Genomic DNA, 22,190 nt, shown 5'->3' with positions numbered 1-22,190 from the left:
TGGGTCGTCTGAGATTTAAAAAGGGTCCTCCTGAAATTCTTGATAATTGATTGAAATAAGAGATAGTTTAAAGTTAAGTAACTTCCAAGCATTTAAGGAAGCTCTCCAAACCGTGCTGGGGCTCGTCACCCCTACGAATGGGATAAATACAGAGAGCAAAAGACAATATGATTGTTCGACTCAACTTAACTTTAATTCTGTCTAACCTTAAAGGGCCAATAATCTTGCTTAACTCTAACTCAGACACAGAATAGGAGACACTTTTGCCACCAATTGACCTTCAAAATTAAGTAAATTACATCTCAAATAATAATTATGAGGGAAAATAATGAAATAAATGAACTGACAAATTCAGCTCTATAAAAGAATTAGGCTATGTAATTAGGTGTGGAGTGTTAACATTATTCAGAATAAATAAAGGATAGAATAAGATTTCTCCTTCACAAATAAGAGATAGCAAAGAAAAAAATAAACAAACAATTTAAATAAATAAATAACATTATTTATTTATTTGGCTTTCTCACATCTCCATGTCTCTCAATTGTATGTATTCATCTTGAGAAGACATGTAATCACACTCCACACTTCTCCGTCTGACTTGCATGTCCTTCTCCGTCCGACTTGCATGTCCTTGTAAGCAGTGGTTCTCAAATTGTTGCTTCTCACCAGGTAAGTAGACGTACCACAGTTTGAGAATCACTGCAACTCCAGCTATGCTTCTTCTTGCTCCAGGAAAAGAGAATTGAATTAATACTTCCTGCTTTCCTTTCAGCCTCATATTCTCCCACTTGCGTGCGAATGCTACAGATAACATTGAGCTAGCTCACTAACCCACACCTAACCATTGTGTGATTGTGCAGCAGCACCTTTCAGGATCTGAAAAGCTCTCAGATCCTGACCTCTGACCTCTGACCTGTCTCTGCGTTCCTGGCCATACTAACTATTCATTTAGTTAGTTAACTAACCCTAACACCCCTCATCTACAATGCCGACCTAGAAATGAACGACCGAAGGTGGACCGACACTTTCCGAATTCAACTTACGACCCACACGGCAGTGAAGGTCGCGGAGCGAGCCACGTGGATTCACGCATCACACTCCAGGAAGGTGCCAACAACACCACTGATCGTGGAACCGCAGTAAGGAGCGTTTCCTCTTTTCTGGATTAGGAGCAGTGTTTTGAGGAGCCTTTGTTTGCCTTGAAAGTTGCAACGAAAGGCAGAAGAAAAGCCCCGGGGTTACAAGCTAATCTTTCTAACGGGGCATATGGTCTGTTGAAACCTTTGAAATCCAACCTTGAGGACATCGTGGGAGATCACAAGCATTTTCTCGCTGTGATGAAGAGGTCACGAGCCCCTCTGTTTATGCCCCAGGAGCAGGCTGGAATTATGCCACTATTCTGTCGTTTCATGTCACTCGTGTTCTGGTCATCGATTGGCGCGATGGTCCTGTCCGCGGTTCCAGTACTCCTCTGGCTCCTGGCCTCCAGGGGGACAATCGACGACACTGGACTTGAACCAATGAATGCAAGTGTTGTTCCTAATGTGAATGATTCTTTTTACAGGGTGACTAATGCAAGCAGAAATAGACGCTGGATAAACGATATCGTCCTGCACGACACTTTAGCTGCGACCAATGTTACTCATCCGTTTTTCACAAACACCTGGTACCGATACGCGCTCTATCAAGCTAAAAGTAGGGGCCTATCCAACTGTTTTTGTTCTTACATGCCTGTGTCATCAACACACCCCCGCTTAACCGCGATACCAATGGATGCTTCCGACTCCTTTTGTTATTTGTCTCACTCTAACTTCGGCATGGGGGACCCCAACCATTGTTCTAAACCGCCAGTAAAAAACTGACTACACTACGCGATGACACATCCTCCGCTATGTATGTAGATTACACGCGATCCACACTTTTTTCCCTTCTGTTTCGCCAGAAACGGAACTCGCAAACTAGGCCAGATTCTCGGTCATAATTGCAATTTTACTTAGTCCTGAATGCGACACCGCACATAATTCGCACACATGTGCCCACGTTCATACACCCGGGACTAATAGCACGTTTAATTTAGCGAACGGTTTTGACTATGCTCACTTTGTCACGCAATTCCCACACTCCTTTGGACTTTAATCCACACGACAATCTGGGGTACGGCTGCGCGTCGAAACCTTAGAATACAGGTTTAAGTCCTTTGTTAACGCGTCATTTTTGGCCCTTACTGGCCTCTCGGGAGGGGGAAATCACGAATATACGCTTAATGGTCCCACAAAGTAGAATGGTCCTAGACCTACAGACCGTGGCCAAAAGAGGCGTTTGCGCAATGGTAGGTGCATCTTGCCACGCGACGCCATGAACAAAGACCGCCACGTCCTATAACCCTTCCGCCGCCGGAAGCCCAGCCTGAAGTGTTTATGATGAGTGTTTTTGATGTCTCAGATGATGACTCTGCTTACTGATGACACCTACATATGTTTTTGTTGCTGTGCTGTGCTGACATTTATACCATGTGTGTTTTTGCTACTAGTGATATATATATATATATATTCCATATTCATTGATTACCAATGATGTTAGTTGCTAAGGATATTTGATTTTATTGTGCAGAGGGTCTTGTCTCACGTAATATTCATTATGTGTTCATGGGGTTCTTTGCCTTCTCCTCCTTTTTCTTGCTCCGACTTTGAGGGATGCCTGTGTCCCCTGGGAAAAAAATAATGCTTATATCCATAGTGTTATAACGGTGTCAATATCATTAGTCCTACGGACCATGAGGTTGCGCTAGAATTACACTAAATTTTGATTAATGTTTTATGTGTTTTGGGCTGTGCTAAAGTTAAACAACTTACTAACTAATTTCACTTTTTTTTGTGTTGGACTTTGTCCAAAAAGAGTGGATTGTGGGGGGCGAAATTATTAGTTCATATATTTTAATCCTTAAGCCTTGGGTAACTTTCCATTGTGTGATTTTCATGTCTTCAACTTTGCTGGGTCAAACTGCCTTGTCAAAAGCCACCACCTTATCTCCCCAAAACAATAAACGCACAAGGACGCATAGGCACTCTGTGTGCGCACTCACATGCTCACACAGTCACATGTCACACACACACGCCATACACATTCATTCACACACACAAACACAAACGCACACTCCTCCGTCTCTATGACAACCGACAGATAACAGGACTGGTTGTTTAGACCCAAAAGAACAAACTGTCTTTCCTTTTCACCCTCTGTCCTCACCCCCTCCCTCTGCCTCTATCTCAATCTCCTGGGGGGAGGAGGGAGGGGGACTGAGGGGAATATACGTATTGGATCAGAACTGTCTCTCACTCAATCATCGGACCTCCGGCCGGGACGGTCACTTCTTTTGTTCCATCTTGTACCTTTTTTCTTAGTTTTAGAATAAACTTTTTTTTTATAAAACCATCAATGCTTCTCCTGGACTCCATCATTCAACCAGAGCAATAAATCATGTCTCCAAATGAGGTCAACCGTAAATTCAGCCGTAACAAGGGACAAACTGATACCAAGCGCAAAAAAGAGGTATTTGGAGAAGCTAGTGGACATTCGCAACATCGACCCGTACGAGCTATCTGCAGCGGAATGGCACCTGGACCTGGACCTTTTACCTCCGTGCACATACATGGACATTGTAAATTACCTAGTTTTTGGTGTAAGTTACTACACAATGCAGGAGTTCAAAAGCCACAAGTCTCTGGAAAGTTACCAGACTTTCTACTGCGGCTGGGTCCAGGACTTGGTCATCTACAAGCCTCCAGCTGGTGAAAACAGCGTTGTACTGGCAAAAGAAAGTTTCTTCACATATGTGTTTTAGTGTGTTGTAATTACATTGCATTTAGCAGACACTTCTTGACCAAAATGACAAAGTAATTAACTGCATGTTTCGTAAACACCACATTGCTATAAGATGTTCAATGTACATAAACGTTTCCAACATGTTTCAATGTAGGCTAAAGAGCTGTGTATGTTTAGCTATTTAGTTGTAATTTGCTTGGAACTGTAAAGTGGACAAAGTTCTGGGCACAATGGGAAATGGGCAAGGGTACTTAAAAATGTGAACGCAAGATGTAAATGTCCTGGTTAGATTAAAACCATTAGCAGTGTGAATGCAAGGTGAATGAGATGGTAATGTGAAGTGTAGACTGTAACTTTAAATAATAATGGGCACCTTCTGTCTTGCTTTTGACTGTTTCCCTAATTTATTAGCCTTTATTTTTTTAACAGGTCCTGCATTCACGGCGCCTCAGCAGCACCTTCATGGTCGAAGCCTGTGTCCGGCTAAAGGAGAAGGCCACGGTCACAGATGAACCAGCGTACTGGAAGCTGCCTACCAGCATCAACAAGGTGCAGCCAGAGGTTGGTCACCAGATCAATTTCATATCTGCAGCAGCCACATGCAGATCTCTGGACAGACAAATTGATGGTGAGACCAACACCAGTTCAACGCAGAGAACACGTATGGCCAAAACAACACCACCACCAACACCAGACAAGCTGGCAATATTCTACCAACAACTCAGCATGACAGGCACAGGATCTGCCATTTTGAGTGTGCTCCCTGACTACTGTGAGCTGTTCAGAGATCCTGTTCTTCCCATTCGGAGCCTACAGTCTCTGGTAACTGGAAGTGGCCTTAATAGGAGTGACCTACGGCACTGTCAGATTATAAAGATTGTTGCAGATGTGTCTGAGGAACAGGCAGTGCAGATGGAGAGACGAACAAGGGGACAGCACACATCATCCCTTTGGTTTGCAAGTCCAGACACAACTGTTTGTGACAGAGAGCTCCTACTGCGACTTTGTAGTGTGGACCTTGATGGACACAGTGATCCTGCGCAAAAGCTCCAGACACTGCTTTTTGGAAGGCACGACTACAGAAAGCACAGGACTTCTTTGTGAAGGTAGCTCTCCCCGAACTTGCTGTGCAATACTTCACTATCCCACCTACCTCTCAACCATCATCTGGTCACAGCGTGCTACGGGAACTACAGCAGTCTAAGCCACAACAAGTAGGTGGGAAGAGGCAGAGAGCAGCCAAGAGAGCAAAGGATGTGTGGTGTCTCTGTGCTGGACCAGAGGAGGGTGAAATTGTGGTCTGTGCCAACCAGAACTGCCCAGTCCAGTGGTATCACTTCAGTTGTGTAGGGCTTGTGGACAAACCCTCAGCTGACACTCCATGGTTTTGCCCTTCTTGTGCTGAATAGTTTTTTTCCTGTTCGTAACTATTGTATTATAATTATTGCAGTGATCTTTTGCAGTGTTTTTTGTACATTTGCACTAATAACAGTATTATTGATTTTGTTGTAATTATTGTTATTACTGTTATTATTACTAAAGTTGTGCATGTTTACATGCTGGAAATATTTATACTTTGAATGCACACGTTCTTTTGCTGTGTTTTTGTTCCTTTGCACTAATAACAGTCATAATGTTTTATTATTATTATTGTTATTATTATTATTACCTATGTTGTGCATGTTTACATGCTGGAAACAGTACTTTGAATGCACACGTTCTTTTGCTGTGTTTTTGTTCCTTTGCACTAATAACAGTCATACTGTTTTATTATGATTATTGTTATTATTACCTATGTTGTGCATGTCTACATGCTGGAAACAGTACTTTGAATGCACACGTTCTTTTGCTGTGTTTTTGTTCCTTTGCACTAATAACAGTCATAATGTTTTATTATGATTATTGTTATTATTATTATTACCTATGTTGTGCATGTTTACATGCTGGAAACAGTACTTTGAATGCACACGTTTTGCACCAAAAAAAAAAAGTACCGTTCTCAATAAATATTGGTAAGCCATATCAAGTTGTTTCAAGCTTTTATTTCAAACAAAAGATAATAGTGAAACGATAAAAGTAATGAATAAGGCACTCAAACAACACTTTTGCACATATTCGTTAACGCACAGCAAACAGTGACTATCTTATCCAAAGGCATTAGGTTCTCACCCTCACATTTGACAAGCATGTGCACAGGTACAGTTGAGTGTAAGAATTTGAACTTGAACACCAATCACCCTCTCCACGTGAATTCTGAGATGTGCTATGGGTCTAGTCTCTTCCACATCTTTTGCCTCAAGCTGAGAATGACCCCTTGTAAATGTAGGTATTTTCACTTCAGCACACATCATGCCCACATGTTTTCTTATATTAAAGCCCCTATCTGCCAGCACAATGTCACCTGGTAACAGTTTGTTCAGAAAACCACTTTGCTCAGTTATATGCTTGTCGCTTGCGCGCCCACCCCACCCGTTCGATATGAAGGAAATGACACCCTGGGGCGTGATCACAATTAGGTATTTCATGGTGTATGCATGTTTGTATTGAGAGAAAGTCTGTGCCCTTGCCAGTACATTTGAGGGTTTCTCGATGAACACCTCAAAGCAGTCCACAATGGCAGCCACGTTGTTCCCAAATGACTCCACAAACTGGTGTGGCATACTGGTCAATAAGCATTCCCTGCTTGGCCAGTGCACTAATGGACACAGCTGTGCGTACATCACACCAAGGGTATGGTGAAAGGCATCGGCGACTGTTGTCCTATGTACTCTAAACAGATGGCTGAGGTGCTGTATTGGAAGGTCCAGTCTGAGGCGCATTAAAGTCAATAGGACAAGCTGGAAGGGTGAGAGCTTCTTCATTCTACCTTGAGGCAGATATGGAGTGAGGGTGAGTAGAAGTGTCTGGAACAATGCAAAGTTTGGAAGCCCCGTGTAATACTTCACTGTGTTATCATCACCACCCAGAAAGTTCTCGTTCATCCAGTACATATCAAGCTCACGCTTCAGCTCTCTGTTTTCTTCAAGAAGATTGTTGATAACATCTCGTCTAGATGTGCAGAGTCCACATTCCATGTCCTGGCCTGGTGGCGGCGGCGTCTGCTCCTGGTCTTGGTCTGGTGGTGGCGGTACCTGCAGCTGGTCTTGGGCTGGTGGCTGCGGCAGCGCCTGTGCCTGCAGCTGGTCCTGGGTTGGCGGTGATGGCCGCTCCAGTTTCTGGGTCCTGCACCTTAATTGCCGCTGATATCTCGCTTGATCTGTATTTTTAACATCATTGTGGCCTAACAACAAGGATGGTGTCCAGTCAGGGTGGTTCTCCAACATCTCATATGATGGTATACCTACAAGAGAATAATAACAACATATAATTAATATAATAATGAGCTAAATCTATGTAATCAATGCTTTAAACTGGCAACAATGTCACAAACAGAATCTCAACTACTTTTTAGTCATCTCATAATCTCATATGAAGGTTTACCTACAACAGAATAATTAGATTATGAAAACATCTATGTAATCAATGCTTTACACTGGCAAAGCCTAAATAAAGACAAATCCTGAGAGGGTAACAAAGACACAGAGACAAAGGCACTACAGCGTCTACAATCACATAAGGTAACCTACACTTCCTAGCTTTAAGCAACAACTACATAAAGACATTTTAAGAGAACGTACCAGAGTGAAAATGCAGAGAACACACACTCATCCACGGGGGTGTGAGATCGAAAGTAAGGTCCTTTCTTCTAATTGCAGCCAACCAAGCAAGCCGACGTCTCCTCGTCCGGTCAGACACTTGCTCTCCTAGATGCTGTGTCCATTTCGGTAAACTAAAAAACTGTATCCCGTTGTTCCTCCGTCTTCCATGGCTATCGTGGGAGGTATTGGAGCAGTTCTTAACGCAGCAGTGACTTCCAGGCATGGTAAAACAGTGCGGAATAGCAAGTACCTCCGCTTCTACCGTGTTAAAAACACATAAACAATCTGTTTTGCCGCGGGACTTATGCCAACATGGCGGCGGGGAGGATCGGGGGGAGGGGCTCTAGGCCGTGACGACAACTCCTCATTCTCAATAAAGAAAAGAATGGATGGATGTAAGCATACACGTTCACACATTCACACAGACTTATTACACACACATGGGCATTGGCAAATGGACCAGGCTTCATCAGGGACATGAAGCCCTGCACCAGACCACAGAGCTTCACTAATGACGGGAGGAGATAGAGCAACCATTGCATTAACTGCTGGCTTTGATTGACCAAAGTACAGTCCTCTAACTCTCTTCTCCACTGCTCCATTCTCCTCCTCAGCTAACCAAAGTGAAACAGTATGTTATTGTTGCGATGCTACTTCAAAACTACTATCAAAACAAAAGTGAAAATGGCTTTTATTTGGTCTTCTATGCAGCAGCCAAAAAGAAAAGGTGTGTTGTGTGTTCGCCCCTGTCCAATCAGAACCCTTCCCAACCCCCAGACCTAAAGCCGAATTATTTTATTCGGACTAATTAATTCTGAGTAAAAAGAAGTTATGGCCATTTGAATGGTGTCACTTTCTAAAATAAACAAGGGAGAAAACGGTGCTTAGAGTTTCTGTAGTTTTCGTCACCTCTGCAGCAGCAGGCTGAGGGGGAAAAAACAAAAGAAACAAACGCTGTACATTTGCATTAACCCAACTACCCAGCAATGGTTGTGAAAAGCATGTTTTAACCATTCTAATCTGCTTTCTCTGGTGATATGATTTACTTGGCTGCTGTTGCTACTAGTGTTGTTCCGATACCATTTTCTGTCCCGATAACAATACCCAGTTACTATCGGCCGATACAGACACATGCCGATACCGCAGTGTTTAAAAAAGGATATGACCTGTATAGTCACTTGACTGTAAAATTCATTGCTATCTTCCCTTGTCTGGCACTGCTTAAAACTTTGTGAAACAGGAAAAAACACCAACACAGAGTAAATGTAGGAGAACTTTCTTTATTGCCTACCTGGTATGGGTACAATTTTGACTATACTTTTCTAAAACCTGAGATTTGGCTCTCAAATCCCAAAAAATAATGTGATATCCATGTACTGGTAAATATATGTAAAACAGTAGTGCAACTACAGTTAACATTACATTAAAATAACAATACATATATAATGTTAGTGCCCTATCATAACAAGTTCCAACTCCAAAATCCACTTTAAATACTAAAATACCAGTCATACATCGAAAATGTAGCAGTTTGGAATAGTGTTACAACAGATTAAAAAAATTAAATAACAATAAAATCTTAATAAATTAAAAGCACATACATTTCTACATATAGTATGGTGCAAAGGTATAGCAGTGCCAATGCTACACGGTGCAACAGTGCAATGAATGTTTATTGTTTGTATATTTCCTTAGTGTGTGTTAGATTTGGGGGGGAAGGGTGTATGTGTAGATTCAGTGTGGTGACAGCTTGTGGGAAGAAGCTGTTTCTGAGTCTCTTAGTCCTGGTTTGGATAGACCTGTTGAGCCTACCTGAGGGCAGCAGGTCAAACAGGTGGAAGGCAGGATTGGTGCAGTCCTTGGAGATTGCCTGAGATCTGCTGAGGCAGCGTGAGCTGTGAATGTCCTTCAGAGTCTGGAGGAGACAGCCGATGGTGTTTCTTGCACTTCTTACCACCCTCTGTTGCTCTGCTTCAGTGCAGTGTGAGAACCACACTGTGTCGCAGTAGGGCCCCAGATAGCAAAATATGTTAATTCAATGTTAGTGGTGGCCTTAGGGGAGTGGTGGCCTAGTGGTTAAGGACGCTGGGCTTGTAATCGGAGGGTTGCCGGTTCAAGCCTCACCGGGGCCGTCACTGTGGGATGTTGAGCAAGTCCCTCAACCCCGAACTGCTCCCCAGGCGCCGCAAAATGGCTGCCGACTGCTCCTCAGGGATGGGTTAAGTGCAGAAGACAAATTCCAATAATGTACTAACATTACATGGCCAATTAAAGGCGAAAGCCTGATTTAATCTTAATTAATCTTAATCTTAATCTTAAATTATGGTCAAAAAGGTTGATTTTTGGTTAAGATCGACAATTGATGGTGGATCAACCATCAAACAATCATTCAATTCTAGCCCATTAACCAATGTTGAAAATATCTCACTGAATCAATGTTGTTTTTGTGGTCAAATTGTAATTGTATTCAGTATTCATACTGTTGACCACTTTTACACCTTATTAAATAAAATGCTGTGTATTTCGGTAATTATTTTCATTTTCAGCAACATTTTGGGGTCACTTTAAATTTTCACTGTTTACTGTAGACAGGCATAAAACAGTGACTCAGCAATTTGGAATATCTAAAATCTCAATGTTCACTGCAACCAAAATTAATGTTGTTCTGTGGGCTACAGGGAAGTGCTTCAACCTAGACTAAATAATTAATCAACTATTTACAAAGGATGTGAATCACACAAATATTTATTTAAACAGGCAGTGTTAACATGAATACGGTAAAAAAAAAAAAAAAGAAACAAACATTTGTTAAATGTCTTAGATAAACAAGTCAAAGAGATTCTGAGAAGCAAAATAAATTCTTAGTTCTGCTTGTGCTTTACCACAAAAGAATCAGGTGAGGCATATGTTGTACTTTTTTGAAGTATAAGTACATGCTTATCTTGGACAGTGTGAATAGTCCTGATTCAAAGATGAATCTTCCCAGTCAGGGAGAGATAATCCTCACCATGATAGTCCTTTTTCCCCTTCTTGGCTTTATTCCAGTGGTGCCATTCTAAAACAACAAACAAAATAACTAAAAATAACTCAGGACTTCAGGAACTTAACTCTATTATTTCATCCTCCAAACCATCGACCTGCCTTTCAGATCCGATCCCAACTAAGCTGTTTAAAGAAGTTGTTCCCCTGGTCTGCCCATCTTTGTTGGAGACAATAAATATATCCCTATCAATAGGCTACGTGCCACAGTCCTTTAAAGTAGCTGTAATCAAACCCCTTCTCAAAAAACCTACTCTTGATTCCAGCACTTTAGCAAACTACAGGCCTATATCTAATCTTCCTTTTATTTCAAAGATTCTTGAGAAAGTTGTGGCGGCTCAGCTCTGTGACTTCCTTCAAAACAACAGCCTGTTCGAGGACTTCCAGTCAGGTTTTAGAGCTCAACACAGCACAGAGACTGCTTTAGTTAAAGTAACTAATGATCTACTCTGGGCTTCAGATGAAGGACGACTCTCAGTGCTGGTTTTATTAGATCTTAGTGCAGCTTTTGACACTATAGATCACTATATTCTACTAGAGAGATTAGAGGAATTACTTGGAATCACAGGCACTGCCCTAAAGTGGTTTAAGTCCGACCTATCTGATAGGTACCAGTTTGTACACGTGAATAATAAGTCTTCTGTGTACACTAAAGTAAGCTACGGGGTTCTTCAGGGCTCTGTGCTAGGTCCAATCATCTTCTGTATCTATATGATCCCCCTTGGTAATGTTATGAGAAAATACTCTGTTAACTTTCACTGCTATGCTGATGATACCCAACTGTATGTATCAATGAAGTCAGGTGAGAAAAATCAGCTATCTAAACTTGAGGCCTGTCTAAAGGACATTAGGGCCTGGATGGACCAAAATTTTCTTCTTCTTAACTCAGACAAGACTGAGGTCATTGTACTGGGCCCACGACACTTTAGAGAAACCTATGCTAGCCTAACTGCCCTAGATGCCATTACTCTGGCACGAAGCACAACTGTTAGAAATCTTGGGGTTCTATTTGATCAGGATTTATCCTTCAACTCCCACATAAAACAAACTTCAAGAACTGCCTTCTTCCATCTCCGTAACATTGCTAAAATCAGATCTATCTTGTCTCAGAACGACGCCGAAAAGCTAGTCCATGCTTTTGTTACCTCTAGACTGGATTATTGTAATTTTCTTTTAGCAGGCTGCGCGAGCAAGTCGCTTAAGACACTTCAGCTGGTTCAAAATGCTGCAGCACGTGTACTGACTAAAACTAGGAGAAGAGATCACATTACTCCTGTATTAGCCTCTCTGCATTGGCTTCCCATAAAATATAGAATAGAATTCAAGATTATTCTTCTCACTTATAAAGCCCTAAATGGACAGGCACCAGTCTATCTCAAGGAGCTTGTAGTGCCATACAATCCCCCCAGAACACTACGCTCTCAAAATGCTGGCCTTCTCGTTGTTCCATTTGTCTCTAGAAGTAGTATAGGAGGAAGAGCTTTCAGTTATCAGGCCCCACTTCTCTGGAACCATCTACCAACCACGGTTCGGGGGGCAGACACCCTCTCTACCTTTAAGGTTAGGCTCAAAACATTCCTCTTTGGTAAAGCTTTTAGTTAGGAACCAGCTCATAGCTCATAGTTAAGATGCAATAGGCATAGACTGCCGGGGGGGTCTGGCACGCTCGGTTGGAGAGAGGTTTGAGAGGGCGTTAAGAGAGAGGTCATTTAAGTTAGAGAGGGACCGGAGAGGTTCCCATTCCTCTCTCGAACACTCCCTCTATGTCTGCTTCTTCCCTTGTGTGTTTGCTCCTGTACTCCTTCTGGCTTTTGTCTTGCAGGTCCGTGGGATCCTTAGTGTGGAGTTACAGAGTCTCAACAACTCTGTCTCCACCCTTTCCTCTGCACACACCCAACACAGCATAACGTGGATGGCTGTTTATCACAGGAATGGGATCCACACAAGGTTCCTGCTGCTTAACAGAAGGTTATCCTTGCCGCATGATGAATTCATGTTGGGTGTGGGATACATATGTATGTGTATATATGCATATGTGTGTATCCATAAAATGAAGACTGCTCTACTGTAAAGCGTCTTGAGATACCATTGGTTATGATTTTGCGCTATACAAATAAAAGATTGATTGATTGATAATAACATTCCATGCTTCTAAAGCTGATAATATCAAAGTCTTTCATGGTTTAATGGCAGCCTTTCAAAACAATATGAGAAATTCAGAGCAAGAGACAAAATAGAGCTCACTGACCTCAAGAGTGTATATTCACTTCTTCTGGACCTTCATACCCGTCTTCTGAGAGACACCCTTTCCTTGGATGGCCTTTGATCCTCTCTCCAGATTGATAACAATTGTAGGGAATCAAATCCTCCAAGTTTAACCCAAGTTCAACCTCCGGGGCTCCAGCCTCAACCACCAAGGGCTCCAGCTTCAACCTCCCAGCGTTGCCTCCACTATCGACTTCCTGGCAATGCTGCTCATCCCAACATCAAGGTGAGAGTGATTTCCCTTCCTGACAGGGGAAAACACCTCCTGTTGCCAACGAGGACGTTAGACTTGTCACTCCTGAACTTTCGTCAGGGTGTGTGAGGACCTCTACACACCTTTACCTGTTTCCAGTTTTCTTCAACTTGAAGGTTCGTTCCCTCTTTTGTTTCCTCAAAAGAATTATTTGATAAGAGCTTCAAAGCATTGAAACCTTATCAACAGGGGGATTATGTAGGGAATCAAATCCTCCAAGTTGAACTCTGACTGAGATATTAGTCTCACCATTGAACGAAGTCAGAAGGTCTGTCTCCCACTGTGAAATGCAAACGTGCACCACAGGGGGACCTTCTCCCAATTAGTGTCCGAACAAAGGAACAGGAGAATCCAAGAACAGTTTTGCTCCTGGTATCACCTCTCTGTTACGTTACGATCAAAAGGAAACAGTCAGTGTTTACATGCTAATTTTCAAACTCTGGGCTCCGACCCCTTGCAGATTTTGTCACCTCCAGAACCCAAACCAGAGGTCACACAGGACGTTACCAGCTTTCTGTTTTCCCGCTCAAATGAGAACAAAGAACATGAACTTGTTTGAAAAGTCACAAAAGAAAGCATCATTGGAATGGTTCATGCAGAAATTTAAATTGCAAATACTGTCTGTCTCATGCCACTCTTCAGGTAAATCAATAACCAACAGAATGTTATTCTTAAAATGCTTCATCATTTAAAAGGTGCTTGAAATACTAGAAAACATCACAAAGCTTAGTTTAAGGTATTATACAGTTAACCATGTGGAAAAGAAAAGCCTAACATGAATTTAGACATTCAGGTTTATGAAGTACTAACTATGCTATTTTTCAGCCGTGTCTAGTATCTGACTGTTCATAATAGATGATATATTAAGATATGATGTTGAAAAGATGTTTTGAAATATGTGGAATTAATTATTAGGCATTTTTCTATGTTTAGGAATTCCCTCTGTTGTCTATGTCATTCCACTTCACGCCCACACTTGAGACACACCCTCAAGCTGAAAGCAGAGACATTGACCAATCACCGACATGATCTCAGAATGATCAACCAAGACACCTCCTCCAAAAGGCGTCTCCATATTCTTTTATAAAAGGACGTGCTGCCCAAAAACTTTAGTTTTGGACGCGGGCGTTCATGCTCACACGTGTCCCTCATGTTTCCAGTCTTTCATTTCACTTTTCTTTTATTTGTAGTTGCATCAGTTAGACTTTTTAAGAACCTTGCTCGCAGCGGAAGCCTAAGATGCAAAACAGCGTGCCTGAAAGCCGACCTTCCAACATCTGAATTGCGGACCAAAACATGGTCCCTTCTTCTAGTCTGAAACCGGCTGCGATCATCCCAGAAGGGGTTGTGGATCGGCCAATAGAAACCCTGCTGTTTTAACGAAACAGAACTCAACGGCGGCACGCCAGCGCAGCTGTACTGCCACACGGACGTTGTTCCTGCAAACCCAGAACGTCTCCAGGTCCAACCCAGACCGCAACTCAAGGAATCGACCAGTGAACAATGAACCAGCAGAATTTACTCACTTAAACTACAATACAACCTTCCATAACTGCACACTTACCTACATGCACAACATGTTCCACACAGTTCATCTCATTCATGTTTGTTCATCTCCCCTGTGTGTCTTCCCCCTTTATTTTATGAGCTCTCTTTAGGATTTTATTCTTTGATTGTACAATAGTTAGTCTAGATTAGCATTCTCCTAGGATAGTGATTTATCTTCATTACATATAATCCTCACTTTAATTAGCCTAGAAATGCATTTTATCAAGATTTAATTATCCCATTTCAATTGATGTTTGACTGTGTTAATTGTTGAATTGTGAATAAAAAGTTAAACGTAATCTTTGATTCCTCTGATTCATTAAAGCTGTGATGATGGTGTAGATTTGCTGTTAGAATTCACTTTTCCCTGGTTTCAAATTAATGGGTTCAGTCTAAAAACGTAGACATATTTCTCCTGTTAAAAGGAGTGGCACCCTGGCAAAAAGTAATATTAATAATCATAATTAATATTATCATTTACACAACCCATTATTAATAACTCATCCTCCTACACAATGAAACATCTACACTCAGAATAGAATAGTCTATGATCAGTGACTGAATGTAAAACTCCATTTTGTAGTTAGAGGTAGTCTGAGTTCTCTAACATAGGTGATATAACTAATTCACAGGTACTGATGTCAGGAGATATTTTGTGTAATTTTGCAGCTAGATTTTCCTATGACATCTTTATATATCTTGGAACTATTGTATCTGCTGAACATTGCACTGGAGCCAAATCACATACACCTCAACTGAAGCTTATAGGCAGTGTGATCTGGGAAAATGAAATACTCAACATATGTTGTATTCTCTTTTGAATGGTTCAAGTTCTTTTTGTGTTGTGGTTTGAAATATTTTTGTTACGTAACCTAAGCCCCAGTTTTCTGATGCTCATTTCTGATAACAGAGTCTGAATTCATGTCTCTGTCAATAAATACCACCTTAGGTTAAAATATCCCTGTTAGAGTGCACAGCTGTAATTATTCAGGTTTCAGTTTTCACTAAATTAATGAATAAAATGATGACAAGGAAACAAAAGGAGTCTTACCTCTGAATGAATTCCACAGCACTAGCTGCAAAACACAAACACAGCAGCCAGTCCCGTCAAAAAGGATTATGTGATGCCCTGAGATACAGTATTACACAACCCTCCAGTGACCATCCAGCCTGCAATAGTGAGTAGCCCTGTTCCACCTGAAACTTCAAGTAATACTTTATGTACTTATATAGTCTCAGAACAAACAATGAAAATTAAATGCATACCAAGGAGTATCAGATAAGGGCTTGCAGGAGGAATGAGGGTTCCCTTAAAGGTGCAGTCTGCAACTTTTAGAAAAGTGACTTTTTGTCATATTTGCTAAAGCTGTCACTATGTAAGGACATAGTTGCTGCTGAGGTGTGTGCACATAGAGAAGCGCTGCAGTAATATGCTTTAACAGTGCATGTTATATTACTGTGATGTTGCTGTCGGACTAACGTTAGCTTGTCAGCTCCTCTGAGGGAGGAACTTTGAAAAATTTGGAGGCAGGGCATGAGAGCAGCGGGGAGGGAGGGGGAGAGAGGGATCTGAGAGTTGTGGTTTGCACCTTTAATGTCAGCTGCAGAGGCAGGCACCTGTAAAGAACAAAGATATCCATATTGTGAAACAATTCCTGCAGTCTAATCATTACAAATAGCATTACCCCATGTAAAAGTTGTTTTAATGAACAAGGATTAATGTTAGCTTACTTGGCTTAAGCTCAATGTTTAACACATTTCCTTCAAACTTGACAAAAAGTAAAATAAAACTCACGCTGTCAACAAAGGAGAGTAGCGGGCTACAGAGCACAGTCATATCAGTAATTTTCTCGGTTGATTCACTTTTCTCCTCAAACTCTTGGGGTGCTCTTTCAGGTGGTTTGTTTGCAAATGTTTAATCAGGTTTGTGGTATTGAAAGAGACATCTTTAGTTCCACCTCTCGCAGCTTTCAGACCACAAAAAGTATACGTGGCTGTTATACTCGCTGGACTTTCGATATTGAAATATTTCCAAATCTCCATTTTTCCTTGTGCGTAGGGACATTCATTTGCTTTTTTGAAAAATTAAAATGTGGCCCCACAAATGTTTCAGAGCGGCAGCTCCGGGCCAATAATGATTGCTTGCCTTGGCATGCACTGAATACATAACTATACGTGTTTGTGATCAGTTATCAGGGCAGCAGTGAGAGTCAGGAGAGAGAATAAAACAAGGCGCTGCTTTTGAAGCTGTAAAGGTATCGGCGTGTTAATAGTTAGTACTAGTTAGGCCCCACCCAATACTAGTACAAAAATCATTATTTTGTCAGAAAATGAAGGTTTTTCAGCTTTTTCTCAGTTTCCTGATGGCGCGTTACATTTGTCTTCGTAAACGGATGGTCAGAGAGACATAAATGTCAATTCTAACACAAAATCTAACGTAATATGAGGAGATATGACGGCCTTTATCTTCTGAAATCTAAAATTTTGCGACCAAATTTTTTAATGTTGAATGAGTAGTCTAATGTTAGCTTTAGCAAATGTAGGAAACGGACAGATCTCTCACAAAATCACATGTTCGCAATGCATGCTTGTGCTTGTTTTATGGCTTTTCGGCTGTGTTTAAATATGAAACTAATAGCAATTGTTAACTCCATTAACCTTATTAAGCATGTTTGGTAGCATTTCAGAAAGTTTAATAGCCTGTAATGAGTCTGATAAGGAAAACTAATGAAATGGCAACAAACAAAAATGTGTAAATTAATGTGTAAATTACACAAAAATACTCTGAAACGGAACTGGGGAAATTTTAAAATGAAAAATTGGAGGCCCTGTGTGTGGGGAGCATTTATTTTTCATTTTGGAAACAGATTCAATGGCCCAAGAATTGTAATTTCATCTTCACATATTCTGGTTTGACTTGGCCAAAACTTAGAGTTTGCATTGAATTGAATTGATATTTGACTGGAAGCAGCAGAAGAAAATGTCATCATTTCTGGTGTGATAGTAGGGGGCATCGAGTCAACCAGGAATGGAAGCAGAATGGACCACCCTGATGTTCAAAGGAGATCCTTCTTTTGTCTTTGTTTTCTGTGAGCCTTTCCAAAAAGTCAATGTGGGGCAAAAATGAAGAGTTGTTAAACCCCAGGGGCAGCTCACAAATACCACTGGCAGCCTCCAAGTTGGCTCTGGTCCTGTTCTGTTCTCTTCCTCTAAAACCACAACCTATTAACCATATCACCACACCATCCTTGGCCCTCTGCCATGGGCAAAGCAACAAGGCTCTATTTAGCGCTGGTCATTAGGATTATTTTACAGTTTCCTGTTGCTTAAGGGACTTGACATTTACAATGTTTAGGAAACCAATACAATAACATTGACGCACATGATTTACTTAATAGTAACACATTTTCTGCCACTTGGACTAATGTAATAAACGTCATGCAGTGTTCATATGCTTAAATAATTATTTGCACATAGTATAATTTTAAGTTAAGAGAGACAAGGATAAAAAAGAAAAGATTTAAACCCTGATAAACGGATTAAAGAGCATTGTGGGAATCTAAAAAGATAATTACCTATTCTGCTAAAAAAATAAAATTAAAAAAAAGCATAGTGGCTCATAGTGTTGCGGTCATAAAACCAGTATGCAAACATGTACATGTGTCTCTTTCTATCTTCGTGTATCTATATTTTAGCCTTAAAGCAACACCAAGCATTTCATGAATGCTCTTTAGATGAACGCTCTAAACCTGAATAATTAAACTTTGTTACTAATGTGTGTCAGAAATGTCTTTGGAATCATTTATATCAACTTTACCCTCACATACGCCTTTATGTGGGTATGGCCTTTTTGGAGATTTCAGCCAAGTGGCGTTTGGATTTTATATTGACGTTATATCAGCAGGGTCCTTGAGGGTTCATGGGAGTTTGCCCAACCAGTTCATTGTTAGACTCATTTCCAGTGAGGGTTTGACTCCACCAGGGCTGCCCTTTGACAGCAATTCTGTTCACAATTTCTATGGACAGAATTTCTAAGTGCAGCCAGGGCGTTGAGGGGTTCCGGTTTGGTGGCTTCAGGATTATATCACTGCTTTTTGCAGATGATGTGGTCCTGTTGGTTCCATCAGGCCAAGACCTTCAGCTGTCACTGGATTGGTTTGCAGCCGAGTGTGAAGTGGCCGGGATGAGAATTAGCAGCTTAAATCCCAGTGCATGATGATGAGATCCTACCCCAAGTGGAGTTCAAGTACCTCTGGGTCTTGTTCACAAGTGACAGAAGGATGGAGCGGGAGATCAACAGGTGGATTGGTGCAGCCTCTGCTGAGCCGAATGGCAAAGCTCTCGATTTACCAGTTGATCTATGTTCCTACCCTCACCTATGGTCATGCGCTTTGGGTCATGACCAAAAGAACAAGATCAAGCAGTTGAAATGAGTAGGGATGAACAAGTACAGCATTATCTGCATCTGTTAACCATAAGATTTATACTCGGAGTGGGCGGGGCCTAACCCAGAAGTGGGCGGGATTTAACCCGGAAGTTGGGTGGGATTTAACCGGTATATTATTTTAAGTATGCATTTGATATTGGTTGATCAAAAATTGTTAGATTTATTGCTGATTAGAAAACTATTTATGGGACAGCATCAGCTTTGAGCTTCGGATCAATGGTTTTGATCACGATAGCAAACAAACTATTGACAGAACAAGTTTTAATTTGCAACAATGAATACAACTAGGGATGTAATGATTAATCGCAAGGCAGTTAAAAATCGATTCATAGGGATCACGGTTCACATCGATTCTCTGAATAATTGAATCGCAGTACTTTTTTCAAACAGCAGAGGGCGCTATATATTCATTCTTCTCGTCCAAAAGTGTAGGCGGCGGGTGGAATCTGCTACTACTTTCTTTCTGGCTGCCTTCTACTCTTAAACATGTTCATAAATGATTCCTTACCCCTTTAGCACCGAAAGAATATCTGTAATATTACGTGAATATCTGTAAGAGTCAAGTTTTTCTATTAGCTCTGTCTGCTAGCATAGCATCTCTTCTTCACTGCAAGAATTTCTGCATGCCAACTGACCACTGGGTTGCCTCTGCTGGTCCACACAAATATCTGATGTAAATACAATGCAGACTGTTTTTAAGGCACAAAATACATTTTCAGTTGCACTTTTAAAAAGAAAAAGAACTATTATGCAGTTTTGCATTGTTTACTATAGAACCAGAATTTAAATTAATAGGTTTCTTCTTCATTTGTATTATTCCTGTATTTCATTCAAGAAACATTTTTAGTTAAATTTCATTGTTTTGAATAGTTTATCAAGGGATTCTTTTGACAATGAAAAACAAAAGGAAAATAGTACAGTATTTTCTATTATTTTCCCCCCAAAAAATAAAGGAATATTTTTCGGTCATCATTTGTATACAGTCCCATTTTGTAAAATAAATCATGAGAGAATCATATCGCAAACCCAGTATCGTGAATCAAATCGTATCGGGAGTTGAGTGAATCATTACATCCCTAAATACAACCCATGCAGCTGCAGTTATGAAGTAAAATGTAGTGAACAAGAGTTTTCATACTCAACATAACTTTCTTTTTTTTTTACTTTTAATTTGTTTATGATCAGTGTAATTTTTTTCAGACAGAGAGAGTGTGTGTGTGTGTGTGTGTGTGTGTGTGTGTGTGTGTGTGTGTGTGTGTGTGTGTGTGTGTGTGTGTGCGTGCGTGTCAGTGAGCAGAGCAAGTGTGTATAGGGGAGGGGCACTCTGATTAGCCTGCAGAATGCCTGCGGAATGCAGACACTTGCAGATTCACCGCTGTAGGAACCCTGGTCGATGGTCAAAAGGCGGTAAAAACACTGTTGCACGTTTGGAATTTTATTACACTTTTATGACTCAAAAACAGACAATGGAAAAATGGACCAAGGAACATTTCTTCAAATCCCAGCCCGTCTTCCTGCAGACTCTTTGCTGACACCCATCCTCCCCAAAGAACAGACATCCCACAGAGATAACAGGGATGGAACCTGACACCCTACACCAGAGACATCCTCTTCAACATGAAGATTAAAAAGGAAGAAATAAAAATAAAACCTATACACCATCTGATGCTTTAAAGGCAGAACTGTGATTTAAACGAATTTCAGACATGGGACCTCGATTTTAACCATTTGTCTACAGGAAAGAGATTCATCGTGTGCCTCCATCTGACATATTTAAGCACTAATGCAATCACATTTCAAGGGAAATGTTTATAACTTCATATTCCATGATCATTGATCAAAAGTGTATTTGTCCTCCTTTGTTATGCTTAAAGCTAGAAATAATTCAAATCAGTCATTTAAGGGATAATCAATTGAAAGTCATTTTTCAAGGGTTCATGCAATTGGCACACACCCATGCTCCATTTTAGACCTAACATGGTAACACCCTATCTAGTTTTATGACTCTTTGTTTAAGAAGCACATGTGGGGATAGCCACACCATTTTGTCTTCTATACAGGAAAGTTAAGCCTCCCGCTTCTTTCTGCCAGCCAATCAGGTTTCACTCATTCCCACACTGCAGATGTGTTTTGACCAATCAGATAACCTCTTGACATGTTTATAAAAGGCCTCGCTCCCCCTTATCACACGCTCTTACCCCTCTTACTACCCTCTTACTTCTCTCTTACGTCTCTGTCTAGTCCTCCTCTTTGCATCTGACTTAACAGTTAGATGTTATTCAGTTTAGTGATGCTGAATTTTTGAGATATTGATTGAACTTCTCTCCAGTCAGGAAGTGGCTACCAGTCACTTCCACAATGACTAACTTTAAGTTTTATCTCCATTTTTGAAATTAACCAAGCAGTTTTTAATTTTTGGAACAAATCAATTTTTATAGCCTCCCATGAGTAAGCTTTAACGAACTCTAGCATCTTTGATTGGAGAACATGTTAGTTAAACTACCCATCGACGTCCCGGAGTGGTGCCGTGTAGGAGAACCAGAACCCCAGCCAGGCCGACAGTATCCCGCGGGCCCGTACAGTGAATGAGCGGAAAACGTCTTCGGAAAAACGCAGGAAAAGCTTTTTCCCCACACACTGCTGGTTACGCAGAAGGAGCTGTCATCATCACGCCTGTTCGAAGGAGGGTAAAACTGCACGCACGCACAATTCTGGCAAAAAGGTGGTTTATAACTTAACAAATTCTCTCAATCGAAAATTCTAGATTCATAGTCCATACTTTTCATTTTGGTAAAGTTTTATTAATTTCATTACTTTAACTTTCCATTTTCCTTCTTCCTCTTCCTCAGAGCGTTAGGAATCCCTATAAATCCCAAATTCACGCAAACATCTAAAACACTCAGAATGTGTAGATACCATACAGCTGTGTTAAAATGTACATTTTGTGTGATACCAATGAGTCAAAATAACTGTGAATAATTGTGAAACTGCCTAATCTATCATCGTGGTAATAGCCTGTAAAATAAACATGTACATATTGTAAACGCTGTGTTTTTTTTTGACATTTAAACCTTTATTAAACCTCTATTCTGACGTCAAGAACCCACCACAAAACAGG

At 41.0% G+C, this 22,190-nt stretch overlaps 1 protein-coding gene and 1 pseudogene across 1 annotated transcript in view; one reads left to right on the top strand and one right to left on the bottom strand.

Moving 5' to 3' along the window:
- Positions 1-5,230, top strand: part of lyplal1 (lysophospholipase like 1) — a 42,439-nt gene extending 37,209 nt beyond the window's left edge. The window contains exon 6 of the mRNA XM_028470750.1: positions 4,252-5,230. Coding sequence (XP_028326551.1) covers positions 4,252-4,334 — 83 coding nt within the window. The 3' untranslated portion in view covers positions 4,335-5,230. The remainder of the gene's footprint in view (positions 1-4,251) is intronic.
- A 684-nt stretch (positions 5,231-5,914) lies between these two features.
- The window catches only part of LOC114478454 (uncharacterized), a 32,339-nt pseudogene continuing 16,063 nt past the window's right edge, over positions 5,915-22,190 (bottom strand).

Source organism: Gouania willdenowi, chromosome 16, assembly GCF_900634775.1.
Source record: "Gouania willdenowi chromosome 16, fGouWil2.1, whole genome shotgun sequence".
In the NCBI taxonomy this organism is placed as follows: domain Eukaryota; kingdom Metazoa; phylum Chordata; class Actinopteri; order Blenniiformes; family Gobiesocidae; genus Gouania; species Gouania willdenowi.
The sequence above is the reverse complement of the archived record's forward strand: the minus strand, read 5'-3'. Positions and strand labels throughout refer to the sequence as shown.